Here is a 21,337-nt window from a genome sequence, read left to right on the forward strand (position 1 = left end):
CTCATTCATCCAGGAGTTCCCTGAACTAAAGCAGGAGAATTGCAGGAGTCAAGATAGGCAGGTGAGGCCTGGGGCTTCCAGCATCCCTATACCACTATGTTTTTCAGAGGGGCATTGGTCAGTTCATTATGGGAAAGGACAATGAATACACATGGAACCGGAAATTAAGAGGCAGCTCATACTTCCTTAAGAAATCTTGTAATAATCAGCAATCAAGAGAAATAAAGTTCTGTTTAAAATTATTGGACTGTCTGCTGATGTTATTCATGCAGGGGAGGAAAACGGAATCCATCAACAGAAAGGTATGAACCAGGGGCGTTGCTAGGACTACAAAAGATCTGGGGCTAGAGCCCATAGCAGCGTAGTAAAGAAAGTCATACACTTGGGCGGGCATACACATGTATATACAGTAATATACGTGTGTGTGTATATATATATATATATATCCCCAGAGAGCCCCCCAATTACATCAGGGTCCCCAGAGAGCCCCCTTACATCAGGGTCCCCAGAGAGTCCCCCCTTACATCAGGGTCCCCAGAGAGCCTCCTCCTTACATCAGAGTCCTCAGAGAGCCTCCCCCTTTCATCAGGGTACCCAGAGGGCCCCCCATTTACATCAGGGTTCCCAGAGAGCCCACCTTACATTAGGGTCCCCAGAGAGCCTCCCCCTTAAATCTGGATCCTTAGAGAGCCTCTGCCTTAAAATCAGGGTCCCCAGAGAGCTTCTCCCTTGCTTCAGGGTCCCCAGAGAGCCCCCCACTTACATAAGGATCCCCAGAGAGCCTCCCCTCCCCTTTGGGGACCCCTGCAGAGACTCTGGGCTATTGGCCCCAGATTCGGGGCTATAGCCCCAAAAGCCACCCCCTAGCGACGCCCCTGGTATGAACTAACAGCAGCTCCCAAGGGAGTAGTGCGCTACACTAGAAAAAACTGCCTTTCGTTTAAGACAGTCAGAGCATCTGCATTCCACTAGGCTCCGATGGCCTTGCACCTGTCTCCTCTGGCTGGAGACAGACTGGCATCCGACATCAGTATTACTCCATCTCCTGGGCTGAGAGGCACGTCACAAAAGAGGCACACTGGAAATGTCCAAAACTCCAGTTCTTGCTAATTCGTCCAGACACAAAGATCTTCTGGTCCATAGACAGCCCATCCCATTGACTGAGGAAGGCAAATTGAAAAGCCCCCATGTGCCAACTGGCCCAAGGCAACACTGGAATGGCAACTGTAAAATGTCCCAATGGGGACAATGCAATCCCTCACTGACATAAATGCTGTCTCCATGACTCTTCCTATGCAGATTTTCATTTTGAAAATGTTGCAGTTTTGGAAAACCACTTGACTTATTCGGGCATGGAATACTACTCCAAGATCCTTCATAGGTTAAGGAGTTAAATTATTTCCCTGTTTGTTCACTAGTTGACTGGACTAGGAAAAGGACCTCTAGGATAAGGTTGTGATGCTTTGCCAGCTCCTGGCTTACACATGCGACAATCAAAACGTCGTCCGAGCAGTGGTAGAGCCTCATCCCCAAAGACGAATTACCACCACCACTGCCAACAAAATGTTCAAAAAGATTCTTGGTGCTGTGCCAATTCTAAAAATGGCAGTCATCTGACCTGGAAGTGACAGCCAGTGACTGAAAATCTCAGATGCTTCTAGTGTTACGCACTCATCGTACATGGAAGTATACGTCAGCCAGGTTGATTGACACTAACTGGTTTGCATGCTGAATTATCGCCATGACTGTTGCACAGATTCTTTCTGGTGTGTATGTACCCATTCGATTTATGCAAACCCAGACAGTAGAGAAAGCTCCTGATGCCTTTGGGTACTAGAAAGAATGGGGAGAAACCCCCAGATTTTGTTCTTTTGGTGGCACCAGCACTATGGACTTGTTGCAGTATAATTCTTTTAGCAAGGTCCTGGGGCACAGGAGGCCTAATGGTGAGCTCAAGGGTTAGGGAGAGCTGACATCCTTCCTTGTAGAGTGGGTTACCAGGCATTGTGGGTGTGATGCAAGAAGAATGGTGGGTGCCAGTCACTTTTTGAATGCAAACAAGAGCTTTATTGTCTCTTAATGGGACTGGGGCAGAGAGGGTTAGGGCCAGGACACCCTTGAGTGAATGCAATGATAATTGGCAGACTCCAAGACTTCAATAGGTAGACAGCTATACAGTGGAAGGCCTCCAGCCGGATAACACTTCTGTATTGTTAGGACCGCTGTCTCCTATGGCAACTAGTCTTGCAACAGTCACTAACGGTAGTTGTACATAACTCTTGGTAACACAGAACAGTCCTTTTACTTATCTCACAGTATCCCATTTTAGAAATTCACTCACTGAGCTCCCAGTCTCTCACGAGACTTCCAGATCCCAGTCTTCACTGGATCCCCTGAGCGCTTCCACAGCTATTTCACTGTTTACTCCTCAAGCGTCACCCCCGCTATCCTGCTGGGTCCCTGGCTTGGCACTGGCTGATGGTTTCCCACTTCTTGACTGTCCCTGAGTGGTGAGAAGACTGCTCTGGTACTTGCTTCAGCTTACTCACAGTAATCTCTGGTAGCAAGGTGGTTGGTCCCTTAGTGGCGACAGGTTCCCCTCTACCTCCGACCACAACTGGTTCCCACGTCCACCCAGACAGCCATCCAGGTAGCACAGAACCCTCGATCACCTGACTCTACCCAAATAAATGGGCTCTCCCAGCAGGCCAAAGGGCTTAAAGAAACCACAGGCCATTGGCTGAGACACCCTATTCATGCATAATCTGTCCTTGCTTTGCCCTTGTCTATCGAATGTCACTAGCTACAATGCTACCTAGTGACAGAAGAGAAAATGCAGCAATTCCAGAATTAGGGAGAAATCAGTGGATCTCCAAACAATTAGCCAGGACAATTACTACCTGGCAAACTTAATTGGTTAGCAACCCTGCCTAAACACCAGGGTGCTACATGCTTATACTGTACGTAATCTTGCAATAATTCTTTCTCCTTAAGATCTGTTGGTCATGAATGAAAGAATTTGCTGATTGTACTCCCACCTAACTGTCTTTGATGTGTGTTGCCCAAACCCTCCAAAAGGGGGTTATCCTGGCTCCCACTAGAAGACACTGGTTGGGCCCACCTTCAAAAGACTTTCCAGATGTCTAGCAGCCTGTTCTATACGATTTGGCCTCCTGAACCCTTCTGAAGATCGACCGTCTTAAGCGGAAAGACGGCTGCTTCCTCTTATTAGACTGTGGCCACAGTCTGGACATTTCTTCTTTGTCACTCGCTTTGTCCAGCATTTTGCAAAACAACAACCTCCCATTATGGAGAAAGTTACAAAGGGCTTGTGTGGAAGCTTCATCCACCCTCCAGTGGCGCAACTACAAAGCTCTCATGGCTGTGACTGAATGCATCAGCCCTAGAACTAAATCTATTGAAGCCTCCACCAAAAGTCAGCAGCCATTTTCAAATCCTCCAGAACCATGCCCACTGTGACTGGAGTCACGGGGGGGGCTTGTGGAAATCTCCTTGTCCAGCTCCCCCGGCCCGCAGGCTCCACTTGAATTGAAGGCCATTTCTTAATGCTTTAAACATCACAGTTAACGCTGTTGCTAGTCAACAGGCAAAACCCTTCCACAGTGTAGATTTTCTACAAGTCTGAGGGCCACAATATCGAAGTTAAAGGGGTCTTTCTGCATGCGCATTTTAGAGGTGTTCTGGTGCTTTTTCAATGCGTTTTGCCATGTTACAGATGCGTTCTATACTGAAATAATGCAACATGTTGCACGTTAGTTGACTGTACTGGAACACACTACACTGATGTGAAGTAGGCCATTGGAATCCATGGTAAACACCGTTCATGCATAAAAACGCATTGGACTGCATCTGGTGTGAATCAGCCTTAAGCCCACTTTACACTCCATAGGAGCCCTAAAGGTATTGAAAGGCAAAGACTCTTGCACACTAGACACTGGCGGGTCCCATCCACTCCTGAAAGTGTGTTGCTTAAACATGCATCAGCCAGCTTCATTGGATAAAGCTTTGAGACCTTTTACTGTAAATTGGTCTTCTTATTAGATCTATCCCATTCTTCATCAATGAGGCCCATCCAGAGGCAGACAGAAGGTGAGCCAGGAAGCCCATCCATAGGCAGACAGAAGGTGAGCCCAGGCAGACCATCCATAGGCAGAGAGAAGGTGAGCCAAGGCAGTCCATCCAAAGGCAGACAGAAGGTGAGCCCAGGAAGCCCCTGTATGAATACTTAGGTCACACACACATACATAAACAGCATTGGGACCACACGTGAGCTATCGCCACGGACATTATAGTGAGAGCAATAATTCTAGCGCCAGATCTCCTGTGTAACTCTAAACTGGTAATCTGTAAAGCATAGGTGCTCAAACTGTGGCCCCCCAGCTGTTGCCGAAAACTACAATTCCCATCATGCCTCTGCCTTTGGGAGTCATGCTTGTAACTAGCAGCTTTGCAATGCCTCATGGGACTTGTAGTTCTGCAACAGCTGGAGGGCCACAGGTTGAGCACCCATGCTGTTGTAGCACCCTCTACTTAGGTAGATGCTAGAAGTGAGATTTTTGGTAAGTGCAGGTACATTTAGGCAGGCCTTTGTTTTTGTTTTGATCATCATTTTTGATTATGGGCTGGGAGTGGCCTAGAGTAGGCTGGTGACTCACAAACAGCATCACTTCTCGATTACCTCCCTCTGGCTTCTAGAGGATTCTAGAAGAGAGAAGGGGAAGAGAGGTGGAGCTTCCTGCGGTGTTCTAAGGAGCCCTGACCTATCCCCAACCTGGATTGGCAGGGGGCAGGCCTCCTTAAATACCCAGGGTCAGCCCAGCTAAGGAGTTGTTGTCGGGTGGAAGAAATGAGGATGGAGTGCTAGGCTGTCGGGGCCTTTGAGGCCGCTCCTCAGTCTGGGGGGGGTGACCTTGGGCCTGGGGCTAGGGTGCAGGAAGGATTCATTCAAGAACGCATGAAGGATCTGGACAGGAGGCACAGAGAGGAGTCAAGGAGGACAGCAGGAGCTAGTACTGCCGGGCAAGTCTTCAGGGGGGATCCACCGGTGTGTGTGAGGCCAGGAGGGCCAGTGAGTGGCAGGCACAGTTTGGAGAACTGGGGAGGAACGCCTGAGAGGACTGGGAGTGTGCAGTTTGGGATGGGTGCAGAGCCAGCGGTAAGGACTGTGATGTCACGGGCAGTGGAATCAGGCAGCTGCAGCCAGGTGGGCTGGCAGGGTCTGAAGAGGGATTACTCCACCATAGAACAGCTAGCACCACACACTTTCTATTCTATTTTTGCTACACCAAAAGGGACCCGCGGTCCCTGCCTGCAAATATCAATTTCTAAGGCCTGACTGAGTCAGAGTTGGGCCTAACCATATGCAAGCTGTACCTGGAAGCAAGTGTTGTGCAGGAGGAGTTTGGAGAAGTGTCTTGTATAGAGAGTGTACATAGTTCTGTCCCAAATAGATTGTTCTGAAATTCTACTGGGCATCCCATATATTCCCATCCCTATCCAAGTTCAAATCCCTCAATAAAAATACAAAAACAAGTACATGGACTGTTCATTGTCTCCAAGGTGATTGGGAAGTGAATGCCGGGTGACAGGTGGACCACAACTTTCAGCAGCCCCTACGAGGGGGTACCGCTACTTTGTAAAGACTTATAAAGTGTCACCTATGAATATTTTTAAGCACCATAATTTGTCGTCATTCCACGAGTGTGCACAATTTTAGCCTCTTCACGCCCGTACTATAGCCGAAAGACGGCCACAGCGTGGGCTTAAATTGCTGGGAGGGCGGTCATGTACGTCCTCCCGATCCCGGCCCTTTGCCACAAAATCAGCTGTCAGCCAATGACAGCTGATCACAGGATGTAAACTGATGTCGGTAATCTGCTTTTTTTTCCTCATGCTGACAGCATGAGGAGAAAAAAAATAAGCCAATTACCGGCTTGGGTAAACGGGATATCGGTCCCACACACTGACAGCCACTGCTGCTAAACAGTGCCCACCAGTGCCACCTACCAGTGCCCATCAGTACTACTAAGCAGTGCCCACCAGTGCCACCTATCAGTGCCTACCAGTGCTGCCAAATCAGTGCCCATTAGTGCCTTATCATCAGTGTCACCTACCAGTGCCTATCAGAGCCCATCAGTGCCACCTATCAGTGCAGCCTCATCAGTGCCTCCTGATCAGTGCTCACCAGTGCCGCCTCATCAGTGCCACCTATCAGAGCCCATCAATGCAGCCTCATCAGCACACATCAGTGCCGCCTTATCAGCACATATCAATGAAGGAGAAAAATTACCTGTTTGCAAAATTGTATGACAAACTATGAAAACTGTTTTTTTCTCCAAAATTTTCGGTATTCTTTTGTTTGTTTAGCAAAAAATAAAAACCCCAGATTTTGTTGTCGGAATGTCCGATCGTGTGTACGCGGCAAAAGAGTGACAGCACTGAAAATTGGCCTGGGCAGAAAGTGGGTATATGTGCCCAGTAAGCAAGTGGATAAAGCAGTGGTGGCTGGTGCTCAAAATTTTTGGAGGGGCGCAAACAAACTGAAAAATTCTGAAAAAAAAAACCCACCAATTGCAGCCTCACTGTGCCCATCAAATGCAGCCACTTGTGCCTATCATATGCAGCCACTTGTGCTCATTAAATGCAGCCACATTACCAGTATATGCAGCTACTTGTGCTCATCAAATGCAGCCACTTGTACCCATCAAATGCTACCATTGTGACGCCCACCCGCCCTTAATGGCGAGTTACATCATCTTTTATATTTTACCCAAAAAAATGGGTATTATATTGTGTTTGTATGCACTCTAATTCAGGCTGGGTTCAAACTGCAGAACGGAGCGGCTCACAGCATAGGTCCGGTGTGTCCCCGTTCACCATTTCAGGTCTGATCTCAGTCTGAATTTTTGGCTGAATTCGGACCTGAAACGGACCAGAAGGCGCACAGGATACCTGTGCAATTTGCACTGGAGCCGCTCCGGAGATGTGTGAGCCAGCTCCATAGAGAGCCGGTCACAATCTCCCCACATGCGAATTGGATGCGTTGAAAACCACATCCAATTCGCAATAGCGTGAACCTGGCCTAAAGTCTATTTTTTCAAAACAATATGCATTTAAAAAACTGCTGCACAAATATTGTGTGACATAAAAAAAAATTGCAAAACCCGCCATTTTATTCTCTAGGGCCTCTCTCTAGGGGGTTTTGAGTAATTTTTTAGCAAAAAAAAATTATGTAGGAGAGGAATGTCAGAATTGGCCTGAGTGGGAAGTAGATAAAACCCAGCTGGTAATGGCTCTGCAGCTTTTACTTTTGTAAATTTCTACATAATGAAAAAAGTGTTCCACAATAATACAAAATATACGCAACACCTCAGAAGAACCCCCTAAGGGCCTGACATTGAAAACTGGAAGCTAAAACAAAAACTGAGCTCTTGGGTGAGGTTATTGGCTGCTATGGATAAGAGCCCCATTTTGTTTGCTTTTTTTGCTCCAGTTTTCATAAATCAGCCCCCATTTTTGCACAGTCATGGAACATATATATATATATATATATATATATATATATATATATATATAAAGGTGCAACAAATATAATAAAATTTGAAAAAAGGAAAAAATACAAAGTAATAACCAATTATGCTCCTTTTTTTATTCATCCCAGAACATGAACCTTGATTGGTTTGAAGAGACCCACAATCAACAGTTCTTAACCACCTTTGCAAGTATAAGGATCACCTGTGTACATAGCAGTCCCCGGCCAATCAGCCTGAAGCCCCGCCCTCTCTCCAGGGTATAAATCTCAGGTCAGGGCTGAGGGTCAGTATTGCAAGTGATCGTCATGATGGGTTCTTCCAGGGTAGGAATGGGCTTAGCACTGCTGTTGTGGAGCTTCAGTTTGTCCTGGTTGCTGTGTGATGCCAATGGACACTTTGAAAGCTCCTCTCTCCTCCACTGTGCTCTGGACAAGATGGAATTGTCCTTTTCTATGCCTGTTGAAGGGGCGACCTCTTCCCTGAAAGTGTTGGGTAAGTCCTTTTTTTTTAAAATTGCTCTCATTTTTAACTTCTTGCAGTTTAAGGGTGGAAATTGCCAAAAGTAGTGATGCTGTTCCTACTAATTGGCTGGTAGCTCACAGAACATGGTGGATGGGAGTAGCACATGTTGAATAGGGATCAGTGTGCTATTATCCAGGATATGTACTAGAATGGAGCCAGTGTCCTGAGATATTAAAGGTCTAGTGACTGGATGGGTATACCTCCTTATTACAAAGTGGGGATGGTAGATTATTCCTCCTACCCTTACCACCCCACCCCCTAATCTGTGTCCCATTGGGGAGATTTCTTTTCACATCCTGTACCACGGGGGGGGGGGGGGGGGCCTGCTGCTTCTTCCCCCGAGTTCTGGTAGGCTGCCCTACCCATGGTGTGTGAATATCTAGTGAGGAGCTGGGTCAGCACAGAATTAAGCGCTATCAGAGGGGAATGGGCTCCCTTTGACTCTTGGTTGAAGGGTGTGTATTGGGAAGCTGGCAGTGGGCCTGGTTCTTCACAGGGTGGAAGCTCTCACGTCGGGTGTTTAGCCCCAGTGCTTGAGATTCCACTAAGCTCTGGTATACCATCCAGCTGCAGCAGCTTTCAGTCTTAGAATATTATGGGATGGTGTGCTGATGCCTTCTGCCTGCACCAAAAGCCAGGATCTTGGCCTGAACAGATGGATCTGACTTAATGTACAAATAAAGGCAAAACTTTTTTTAGTTTTGGATAGAGATTAACCCTCATTGTCCTCTTTACTGTTATGCATTGAAAGTAAAAGGAAAATCTTAAGTTGTCCCAGGGGGAAATCTTCCAATGGAGACACCTATTTCTGGTGACCTGGGGTTCCCTTAATTTGCAGGTGTTTCCTCACTTCCTGTTTCGGCTATGGGACAGAAAGTGGAGGGAAATCTCCACCATGGGACACAGATGGCAAAAAATAAGATGACAGGGGTTATAACCCTTCCTTAAGCTATCCAAAATGGGGACAATTTTGCCTATAGTTCAAATTTAACATTTAATGTGCTATTATGGGATCTGGTTTGGTGAATGGGGGTACATATAACTAAACTCTTCAATCAGCATTACTATTTGAAGAAATGTAAATATTCCATCCCATTTAGTTCCTTGCCTAGACCAAAATGTTGTCCTCTCCAGGGGAGGAGCAACTTTCTCAGCTAAGCACATCTGCTTGGGCTAAGGGCAAATGGATTCCAGGGACTAAATGCCACATGGTTCATCTGCCCCTAAAGTGTTACTATGCCACGACTCTGCATTCCCTATGTCTGTTTTTCCCACAGTACACAGAAATGTAATTTATTTTAGTAAATATAAACTGCTAAATGGCTTTTTTTTTTTTTTTTTTTTTTTTTTTTTTTTTTTTTTTTTTTTTTTTTTTTTTTTTTTCCCCCCTCAGCAGTCTTGTTAAAGCTTGCCAAAAGACCTTTCATTCTCACAGCGACCCTGTTTCTGGACAGTGCTCATCACATGCACTGTCCCAAGAGAAACTCTGCAATGCATGCCAAACTGAGCATGTGCAGGTGTCCTCTACCCTCTGTTCTATATGGAAATGGGTTGGGGACAGGCTCAAACAGTTTTTTTTTTTTTTTTTTTTTTTTTTTCGTCCTTGTTGGACATAACATTGGTTTGGCTGGTTTAACAATCTTGTGCTAATCTGCCTTCAGAAGCGAAAGTGACACTTGGTTTGGTATAATGTGCCTTAGTAAAACTTTTTGTGTTCAGATTTCCAGGATAAATTTCAGGATCCTGCCAATGATTCTGCTTGTGGGATCTGGGCAAGTCATGGACCCAATAACACAATGGTGATTGCTGCTGCCTATGATGGATGCTACATAAGGGAAGAGGTAAGCCTGACATCGCTGACTTGGGCTTTTTAATGCAGTCATGGGACTAACTAATTTCAAAGTTCTAGAGTCCTAATAGAATTCTAAAACTGTAATGCATTCAATAGGTGTATGTAGAGCCAGAACTTTAGTTCTGTAGAGCAAAGAATGCCTAGTGTTACACTATGATTTATCGCTCTGTCTAAGCTTTGTTCCCTTCTGTCTAGCTGAACTCTCTCCCACCGTAGTTCTGTATATTCCCCACCACTTCCTCTCTCTGGTTCATTTCTCAGTATACCATCATTGCTGTAACCTCTTTCCATGTGGCTTACAACACCAATGTTTTTCTACCTATGAATATCCATCCTTTGAAAGGATTCATCGTCTGTCTCTCCATACAGTAAGTTATTCATTGAGTTAAGCTGTCTGAATTGATGCAAGGGATAAATGGACCAGGTCATGTAAGCCCTATAAAGCTGAAGATGAAGTTTATGGCTTTGTAGTTGAGTCAGAATACCTAGGTTTGTTTGTCCCCTTAATCTGTCTGGCAACCATTGCCACAAATGGGAGATCATTTAGCTGTTGCCAGAACAAGCGGTGAAGGGAAATCAAATGGCAATGCCTGTTTTGGTGGCGTATCTCAAAGACAGTGCGCTCCCTTTAGAAGCTTTCACTTGTAGTATCTTCAGGACCGAAGTGAGAACTTCCAAATTGGACAGTACTCTAACCCTTCGTTACTCCAAACAAATTCTGTCTCTAAGCATGCTTTACCTGTGCTGGCTATAAGTGGAAAGCCCCTGGTAACTTGTAAAATAAGTGTCTGAATCCTTGGTAGGTGGGGAGGGAGGTTTGTACACGGATTAGCAGGCTTTGGCAAAACTGACTGAGACAACTCTGCCTGCAGATGGTTTGATGAAATGCAGCTGAGTGGCCCTTTGGACACTATTCCTCCCAGTGACCACAAAGCCTATGGTTTTGATTACTCCTACCATTGCTGGGGCACATTCTACTCCCACTGATCCCCCCCCCCAAGTTTGAAAGTAAACTGGCCCTTTGTTTCAGAAGTCGGGAGACCCCCCTGGTGTAATGCATTCTGGCTTTGTTTTTCTCTAGGATGGGGAATATATGATGGTTCTGCTTCTGGAAGAAAATCATGATGGTGCAGTTGACCAGTACAAGACAGAGAAGAGATGTCCAGTACAGAATGGTAACATGTCTGTCTAATCTTCTAAATAAAGATTGTTGTCCCCTGGAACAAGAGCACAATGTAGCTTCACTTCTATAGGGGAGGGGGGAGCTACTGGGTCAGGGTAGGTCTCCTAGTTTCTAACCTCCTCAAGCCCTAACTGAAGAAAAATATAAACTTACTGCATGTTGCTATGCTTCTCCTTTCTTGTATAGAAGCCCTGGATGCCCCCAGCCCTGATGTCTGCTCTGCCGTTGCTAAAGAGGACAAACTGGCCTGCGCTGAAACATCTGTAACCAGTGACTCCTGTGCTGCAATGGGATGCTGCTACTCCCTGAGCGATGCTACAATGCCTTGTTTCTTTGGCAACAAGTGTAAGTAGGAGGTTGCTGGATGCACTAAAGTTGGTAGCTGTATCAGCCTGAACATGCTATGGCCAGCCGGTAGGTAAAACATAATAACCTGCTTTTTGGAAGGTAAGGTTGCTAGTACCTTGGCCATAGCTAAAAGCATTTTAAGATTAGGCTGGTATCCTTCTCCCACCATGCGAGAGGCCTTGATCGTGCTCCTGCTGAAACCCCGCAAAGATCCACTTAAATGTGAATCATACCGCCCAATATCCCTTATAAATGTGGATGTTAAGATCCTAGCGAAAGTGCTTGCAAACCGCTTAAATACTGTAGTTACGTCCCTGGTCAACAGTGACCAAGGAGGTTTTATACCTGGACGGTCCACAAGAATGAATATCCGCAGACTATTCCACAACCTGCAATACCCTCATGAGTGTTCACGTACCCGTGCCATTGTGTCTTTGGACACATGTAAAGCATTTGATAGTGTGGAGTGGCCATATCTCTTTCGTGTGCTGCAGGTGTATGGTTTCGGTCCTCGCATGGATTAGACTACTTTACACATCCCCCCCCCCCCCCCCAAGCCCGAGTGCGCGTTAATTCCTCAATCACTAAATCATTCTCCATTACAAGGGGCACGAGGCAGGGATGTCCTTTATCCCCGCTTCTGTTCGCCTTGGCTATGGAACCGCTGGCGGCTCCAATTCGTACATCCCCTTCCATCAAAGGCCTGCCTATTACTACAATTGAGGAACGTATTTCATTGTATGCAGACGACACTTTGGTGTATCTGGCAGATACTAATACATCACTTCGATCGCTGTTGGCCGAGATCAATAGGTTTGGAGATTTCTCTGCATTCCGGGTGAACTGGGACAAATCCAGCCTGTTCCCTTTGGATTCAGCAGCAATCTCCCAGATCCACCCGGACTCCAACTTACAGGTAGTAACTTCCTTTAGATACCTTGGGGTATTGGTACAATCGCCTTTATCCACCTACATTACTAATAACTTGGACCCCATACTGAATAGACTACAGGAACAAATTAAGCAGTGGATGGACTTGCCCCTAGATCTTATGGGAAGAGCAAGCCTACTTAAAATGATCTACTTACCAAAACTGCTATACGTGCTGGCTAACTCCCCTTGCAAAATCCCCAAATCTATTTTTAAAAGGATAGATACGATTTGTACAACGTTCCTGTGGAGTGGGGGGACCCCCAGGGTGGCACTGGAGACGTTGAGGCTGCCATCACATATGGCGGGGTTGGCGTTTCCAAATTTTTTTCTTTATTACTTAGCATCACAGTTAGTGCATGTGCATGATTGGCTATGTCCGGTCCCGGCAAATGCATGTACTACCACTGAGGGAGCCATTGCGTCTTCCATGGAAACTCTACATAACATTGTTTATAGAGGTAGGGTTCCAAGTCGACCAGGCACCTCTATGCTAGCAACTTCTCTTTTACTTTTTCGATATATCATTACAAAAATCTCTAAATATTCCTGGTCCACATCCCCAAATAATCCCCTGTGGTTCAACCCTACTTTGCAGGAACTATACTCATTGCCCGACACTCAGCAATGGTACTCTAAGGGAATAAAATACTTATGTCATTTGTATGATGCCCAAGGGTTTAAGACTTTTCAACAACTGAGCTTAGACTTTGGCCTACCACGCTCTTATTTGTTCCACTATTATCAACTTAGGCATGCTATACGAGCTCAGTTTGGCTCCCTAAAGAATCCCATTAATTTGCCCCCACTAGAGAGACTACTAAGACAACCAGACCCTAATAAGCTTATTTCTACCTATTATGCGGCCCTAATGACGGACGTTAACCCCCGATTTAGTAAAGCGCAGGAAAAATGGACATCTCATTTACTGAGGAAGACTGGACTGAATTCAGAGACACATATAAAGCCACGGTCATTTCATCTAGAGATGGAGTTGTACAGATTAAATTTTTTTTTCACCATTCTCATCTTACCCCGGCTAGACTACACAAAATGGGGCTGAAGACCTCCGCTGAGTGCTTTCGTGGTTGTGGAGGGAGTGCTGATTTCATGCACTGCTTCTGGACCTGTCCAGTGGTTCGGGACTTCTGGGTGGAAGTAGGCTCCTTCATTTCCTCTGCTTTAGGCCTCCCCAATATCATCCACCCAAAAAATGGCCTGTTGGGGATCTTTGGAGATTTACAACTACCAACACAGGCCAAAAGATTACTACGAATCCTCTACTTTTACGTTAGACCATCCTGATGTCATGGAAGGGTGTATCAACACCCTTGAAATCCCTATGGCTAAAATTAATTAATGATGTGATACCACTGTATAAACTTACTTTCGAAATAAGGAAACAGACAAAAACATTCCATAAAATTTGGGGTAGATGGCTTGCTAGCCCTTTGACCCTCACCTTGTAGGATATGTAGTTGGGGCATGTACAGGTCGCGCCGGGATAGTATATAATTTATGCAAATTATTGGTACCGTTATATACAGACGAATTGCTTGTATGGGTAGTTGCATGCAATAGCAGATGTACCAATGTCTGTCTCTGTTTATGAGCTACATGTTATTACTGTTTACCAATGACTGACCGAGCATATTAAGTGGATGTTTGTTGTGCTTGTTTTGTACAACTGATTTGTAAAATTAATAAAAATATATCTTTAAAAAAAAAAGCATTTTAAGATTGCATTTCATATTTGAGTGACTTGAAGCCCAGTCTAGAATGTACTTGTTAAAACAAAACATTTGCACAATGGTGTCTAGAGCAAACTAGTCTTGCCAGCTTTATTTTTTTTTTTTTATCTTGGACTAAGCCACACTTTGGTGACCATTTTTGGGTACAATGGACAACCCTCTAGGTGTTTGACTTTCTATGGTCTGCTCTGCATAATTTTGCACTCTTCACTGCAATGAAACCTGTCTACAGATGTTAGATTTAGACTATTCATAACTGCATGTCTGATCTACATGGTGACAACCCTATTTTGTTTTCTACAGTGACCACACAGTGCAGATTTGATGGCAACATGGTGATTGCGTTGTCCAGTGAACTGACCGTGCCATCTCTGCATCTGGACTCCGTCAGGGTGATTGGATTGGACTCCTGCACCGGGCTGACAGTAGATACCAGTAACTCCTTTGTAGTGTTCAGGTTCCCATTGTCCTGCACCACAGCATATCAGGTAGGTATTGCAATACAGTCTGACTATAGCAGTCTGACCCTTAATGTGCAAAGGTTAGCGTTGCTAGCACCATCTCTATACACATGAAATTTGAGATATTAGGACTGATGCTTGCAGTTCTTGGACTGTATAAATGCTTGGCTACAACTCTGGTCTTTAGGCTGTGATATCACTTGGTGAAGGTGAAGATTGGTTAAGCTTTTTTGCTCAAAATGGTGAGGATGATGGCACCGTTTGAACTTCAATATTGCTGCTAAAGATCATTGTAATGGAACTGTCCAGCACCCACCTTGGGTGCTTCCATCAGTAGACATCTTCCTCTAGTCTGGAACCAGGTTTTATATCTGAGCATCCATGATAGACACTAGCTTGGATGCAAACTGGAACTCTGACAATTTATAGCGCAGATGAGGTAGAACCTGATCACATTACCTTTACAATGCAAACGGGAATATGCCTACCATAGCTAAGGAACAGCCAACAAACCTAATTGGTCTAATTAAACTAGGTGACTAAGTGCCCACCTAGACCACAACTCTGTATACAATGTATATTACACATTGTCATAAGCATCCTACAATGGTTCAATAACAATGTAAGTAGTCACATCTCCTCCAAGAGATTAGACAATGGGTGACTCAATTAACAATGGAATGCACACAAATAAGACCTGCTGAACACCTTAAGCAGACTATAGCAGGAGACCTTAGTATTGGGCTTCTTTGAGCTGATCACATTCACATCTGTGCCCAAACCAGCAATGATTTTAGACTAGGGACCCAAATCTGCTGAGACATGGATCCAAGGCAAGGCCACTCAAAGGGTCCCCCAGGCACACCTCCCAATGAGTGGCACCACTCTGAGTGTCATTAGTTGCAAGTCAAGTTTAACCACTTGCCAACCAGCCGCTGCCATTGTACTACAGCAGAATGGCACAGCGACATGTAACGTCGCTTCACCCTGTAGCCACTAAGGGCATGTGCTGCTCGCCCCCCAGAGCCGATGTGAGTGCCCAGCAGTCACTATCAGAGCCAGGCTCCCGCTATCGCTGTTGACACACGGCGAATTGGGATCCGTGTGTGTGTGTGTGTGTGTGTGTGTGTGAGAACCATTTCCGGTTGTCTGAGGGGAGAAAAGACAGATTGCTAATTATATTCGGTATAAACAGACGATCTGTCATCTCCCCTTAAGTTAGAACAAACTTAACCCCTTGATCGCCGCTAGCATTAACCCCCTTCCCTGCCAGTGGTATTTTTACAGTGATCTATGCATTTTTATAGCACTGATCAGTGTATAAATGCCAATGGTCGTAAAAATTGTCCAATATGTCCGCCATAATGTCACAGCCCCGCTAAAGATCACAGATCGCTGCCATTACTAGTAAAAATAAAAAATGCAATTTTAAAGGCTATTGCTTTTTTTTTTTTTTCAATTGTTGCTGGTTTGCTTGTTAGCGCAAATAATAACTGCAGAGGTGATCAAATGCCAAAAAGCTCTATTTGTGTGTGAGATGGGGGGGGAGAGATGTTAGTTTTGGGTGCAACATCACATGACCACAATTGTCAGTTAAAGCGATGCAGCGCCAAATCGCAAAAAGTGCTCTGGTCAGGAAGGGGGTAAAATCTTCCAGGGTTGAAGCGGTTAATAGTAAGTTAGACTCACATTTGAGTAGGTGTAGGCAAGCATTTGTAGTAGTTTCAGTCCATAAGGCTCCCTTTCCATTGGCTGGGCAGCAGTGATCAGCAATCGCAAGCCTGATGAAGGGGCATACGTGCTCCCAAATGCAAGCTCAATCATGTCCACTAGCACTGACGTGCCTGCCTTGTTCCACGTCCGCCCTGGAGAACACAAGTGGCCAGGGATTGCCGATCACCGCTGCCTAGCCAAACGCAAGGGACCCTTATGGACAATCTACTACAAATGCTTGCCTATACCTAATCAAATGTGAGTCTAACTTGCTACTGTTAACTTGATTTTGCAAACTAACGTACTGCTCTGAGTGGCGTCACGCTCTTTTTCCTTTCTGCCTACCGGTTACTTCTGCTCTACAGCCGGCTGCCAACGCTGACCAGAACCTCCAACACGGGTCTGGTTTCAGTAACATTTGAACTTTTGCTGCAGGGCATACCCCTGACTGCTGGAACTATCTTGGATCCCACTAGCTGACTATTTAGTACTCCATTTTCTTACAGTAACATTCCCTTAAAAGCCAGTGCCCATAGTCAGTAGGCAAGAGGCCACCCTGCAGGCCCTTGTCCTGGTTGGATCATTCCAGTCCAGCATAAAGCTGGCTATAGACCGGCTGTAATTCAGCCAGTTTAATATGGCTGTTCCAGCCATGAGTGATCTAACCATTGCCCTTAATGAACTGGCTTAATTGGTATGCTGATACTAATGCACCATCAACCCTACTCCTATGCTCATCTAAAGCATGATTAACAGACACTTCTGTAGGTTGTGGTGTGTGCAAAAAGTCACCCTCTGCATCTTTCTGTATCATATTGAAATATAGACACTTGTGGTGGGTATTGCTTTTAAAAGCTCACGGACTACCTATCCTGGTTTTCTGGCAAACTTTTTTTTTTTTTTTTTTTTTTTTTTTCTCAGGTGCCCAATGGTCCAATGAACTATATAGCTACTATTGAAGCTAGTAGACAAATCCAGACATGGCAAGGATCTTTTATTACTAGGGACAGTACAATGAGGTAAGATGAGAAATCCTGCTGTAGTATATGGGGGCAGGGCGTTGTTAGAACCATATCTAATACTGTCCTGCTTCTCTAGGGTGACTGTGCAGTGCCACTTCATTCAAACTGGTATTGTTCCACTGAGTTTTACAGTCAACACTTTGCCACCACCTCTTCCTGTCAGTACATCTGGTCCTCTTGAGCTGGAGATGAGGATTGCACAAGGTGAGACTACAAGCAAGCCAACATGCTTCCACTAGTCTAGTGCCCATTGGTGTAATGCAGGGGTCACCAACTTTCTGAACAAAGGGCCAGTTTACTGCCCTTTATACTCTGGTGGGAGGAGCAGGTGGCTGGCATGTGGGGAGTATAAAATGTCCTGGCATCAGTAGGAGTAAACTATGCCCCATTGGTATTAGGGGGGTAAGGAATGGTGCCCCAGTGGGAGGAATAATGCCCATTGGTGTCAGTGGCTGACAGTAGGGGAATAATGCACCAAGAGCCAGAATAAAGTAATGGGACAGTTTGGGGACCACTAGTGTAATGCAACATAAATCTACAGTTCGTGCAAAATCTGTTCTAATTGCATGACTTCACATGGTTGTGGCCCTCCTGCAATATAGATGATTTTGGTTTACCTTAAATGTGTAGCAAGGTCCAGGGTCCCCTTTGGTCTAATGAGAGCCTCCAGAGTTGGGGAGAGATGACATCCTTCTGTGTAGTGTGGGTTACAAGGCATAGTGGGGTGTAATGCAAGGTAGATTCATGGGCACTGGACACTTCTTAAATGCAAAGATTTATTTGTTCTTGAACAGAACTGGGAGAGAAGGTTTAGGGCCAGGACCCCCTTAAGTAGTTGCAATGATAATTGGCAGACTCAGACTTCTATAGGTAGATGGCCATGCAGGGAAAGGCACCTAGGACACCACACTCTGCATATGTAGGATTGCTGTCTCCTATGGCAACAGTCTTATAACAGTTTCTAACACAAGCTGTAATGTGCTTCCTCTACAATCACTACTTGTAGATCTGAGCTCCCAGTCTCTTAATAGAATTGCTGATCCACTGCCACTGGATCTCCTGAGCTTTTCCATCCTCATCTTACTCAAGCGTCTGGTTGCATAAAACCCCAGTCACCTGACCTCTCCCGGCAGGCCAAAGGACCTAAGATCCCTGCCCATTGGTTGAGATACCCCATCTATTCCTAATCTGTCCTTGTGATGTCCTTGTCTAATGTCACCAGATAACTGGCCATCTAGTGACAGAAGTGCATCAATTCCAGAATTGGGGTGGAATCCAGCTTTTAATTGGCCAAGGCAACTATACCTGGCAGGCAAATTTACTAGCAACCCTGTCTAACAATCAAGGTACTACTCAGGGCAAGGGGCAAGGTATAGCAACACCTGGGAATAGGGAAGGTGGATATTCAGAGCTGTGCCACAACTCCAAAACCCTATCATACCCGTCCAAGTCATTCAGAGTAGCTGTTCTCAGATCCTAACATGGAGCTCTGTCAGAGGGAGGTTCTTGCTGTTTCCATTTATGTGCTACTAAATGTGTTAACATGAGAAGGTGTGATGGCAGCCTAGTTCTTACTGCTAACCTGTTCTCTGCCCTGTGAATTCCCTAGCAGCTCATTCTAGCTTCCCTTGGCTCTCTGGCAACACATTGCAGCATTTGTTAGTCTTTGGGCCACTGTTGTAGTTTAGCTAGGGGTTATGGACATGTGGTGGTGCTTGTGGCTGGACAATTTCCATTCCCAGAAGTACCAGGCATCTTCAATTGGCACTGAAGTTGTTTGCATCAAAACGCCATAAAGACCAATACCTCTAATAGGCCATGTAACTTGTACAGTTTGTGGCATCACCTCCAAAGGGCTGTGAAAAGGCATGGCTCACAATCTCTAAGTGATCAGCTACCAGTCTGGCATGCTAACTGGCCTCATGGTAAGATCTGCATCTGGGAATTTACTTCCATCAGGTTTTAATGCTTGTGTGGTAGTGGTCCATCACTTCACAAAGTCATGACTTGCATATATAGGCCTCCAAACCAGCTGCTTTTGAGGACTGATTGTAGTTCACTTCTGGTTTGTTGGCAATTGGACCCCCCCCAACTTGATGAAATAACTCTATGCATCATGCCACTGCAAGAGGTATAGATACAATCTTCTGTAAAATGGTGTTTCAGTTTTAGAATGTGTAAAACTCTTCAGCTGTTCAATAAGGCCTCATACCTTCCTCTTAGGGCTAGCTTCCTCAGGGTTAAGGTGTTGCAACCCCCCCCCCCCCTTCCCCAGGACTAAAATGTTTGTTCCAGGGTTAAGGTGTGTGTGTGTGTGTGTGTGTTCTTTGTCAAGCGACATCTCTTCAAGGGTCCCTGAACCCAACCACTTAAGAACTTTTATAAATCTTGTTGCCCATGTTACCTTTTTATGTAATGCAGATCTCAACTATGCCTCATACTACACTGATGCACAGTACCCTGTGGTCAAAGTGCTCAGAGACCCAGTCTATCTGGAGGTTCGCATCATCGGCAGAACAGATCCCAACCTGGTCCTTGTCCTAAATGACTGCTGGGCCACCAGCTCTGCCAATCCTACACTCCTTCCTCAATGGCCCATCTTGTTTGACAGGTGGGTAATCTGTAGAATGGAAGTTATCCCGTCTACCTTGTGCAGATCTCAATTCTGAATTTGGTTTTTCAGTTGCCCTTTCAATGGAGACAACTACTTGAGCCAGCTGATTCCTGTTGGAGCTCCTTCACAGGCTGTACCTATACCAAGCTACTACCAGCGCTTTGTGGTCAGCACCTTCACTTTTGTGGACTCCACCACCCAGCTTGCCCTTGATGGCCTGGTAAATGAATGCAACATATTGTATGTCTTTAATCTAATGCTTTGCTGTGATTTTTAATTGTGTAAAACTTGTCTTCAGGTATACTTCCACTGCAGTGCTTCTGTTTGTGTTCCATCTGCCAGGGACAGCTGTGTGGTTTCTTGTGGTCAAAGGAGAAGTGAGTATTTTTATATCCAGGTGGCAGACACTTGGGTTTTCACAAAACACTTTAAATAAAAAAAACTCTATTTTAAAGAACATCTACTATGGAATTTTAAACTTGCTCCTATTTTTAGGACGAATGGCTGAACTTCAGTCTCTGAAGAACACAGTGACTTCTCAAGGACCTGTTGCATTTGTTTCTGTGGATAATAAAGAAATTCTAAAACTGGAAGGTAATCAATCTGGAGAGGGGGGTTGGCTTCAGTTGAGATTCAAGACTTAATTTATTTTATTTCTTCCTAGGTACTGATCCATCAGACTATTCCACATTGGACCTGGTTAGAGCACTAGCCACTGCTGGGGTTGTTGGGTCTGTGGTTGTTGCAGTTCTAGGCTTGTGGATTTACCGCAGGAATCAAACGTAACCTTAAAACTGCAAACGTTTGAATAAACTATTTTTCTAAATCTGTCTCCTAGCTTTATTCCCAACATGGTTCCAGAAAGGCCTAAAATCATTTGTGGCTTAAAATTGAAGCTGGTCAGAAGTGGTTTCCCACCCAAAAATACAGAACAGGTTATCCTTCAAAATGGGCTAGGATAGGACTTTTTACCTGCTAGCTCAGCTAATATCCTGCCTCAGTTTGGTTATGTACTGGCCCCATCATGTGATGAGCCTGACTGCTTAAAGCTGCTCTCAAGCAGCTTTAGTTCCTTTAAGATTTTGTCAAACAGTCATACCACTGAGAATTCACCATGTGAGTCAACTAGGGGACTCAGTCATGCTGTCCCTCTAACCTATAAGAGGGTTGTGACGACAGGAAGGTCTACAGACCTTGTATAGCAATTACTCAATGTACAAGTCTTGTGTTCTCATTAAAAATTATTATCTCCTCACTAGCTTGCCAGAGGAGGCGCACTACTTCTAGCCATAAGCTTACGCCTACCCCAGCCAAAGTTCTCCTGACTTCAGCCACTTTAACTTTGCTCTTGTCCATCCTGGGCTTCCTCAAACCTAGCCTCATATTTC

The 21,337-nt window shown here is 45.3% G+C and overlaps 2 protein-coding genes across 2 annotated transcripts in view; both read left to right on the plus strand.

The window, feature by feature from the left end:
* Positions 1 to 21,337, plus strand: part of LOC141141064 (kinesin-like protein KIF6) — a 550,310-nt gene that overhangs the window by 179,528 nt on the left and 349,445 nt on the right. The gene's annotated exons all lie outside the window — the stretch shown is intronic.
* Positions 7,841 to 20,757, plus strand: LOC141140709 (zona pellucida sperm-binding protein 4-like). The gene is given in 13 exon segments (XM_073628151.1): positions 7,841 to 8,045; positions 9,795 to 9,916; positions 11,009 to 11,102; positions 11,297 to 11,455; positions 14,443 to 14,627; positions 17,235 to 17,332; positions 17,412 to 17,539; positions 19,757 to 19,946; positions 20,019 to 20,169; positions 20,248 to 20,326; positions 20,445 to 20,543; positions 20,614 to 20,731; positions 20,733 to 20,757. Coding segments are annotated over 13 exon segments (1,635 nt in total). The 5' UTR covers positions 7,841 to 7,858.

The sequence above is a fragment of the Aquarana catesbeiana genome, linkage group LG04 (assembly GCF_042186555.1).
Source record: "Aquarana catesbeiana isolate 2022-GZ linkage group LG04, ASM4218655v1, whole genome shotgun sequence".
NCBI classification, from domain to species: domain Eukaryota; kingdom Metazoa; phylum Chordata; class Amphibia; order Anura; family Ranidae; genus Aquarana; species Aquarana catesbeiana.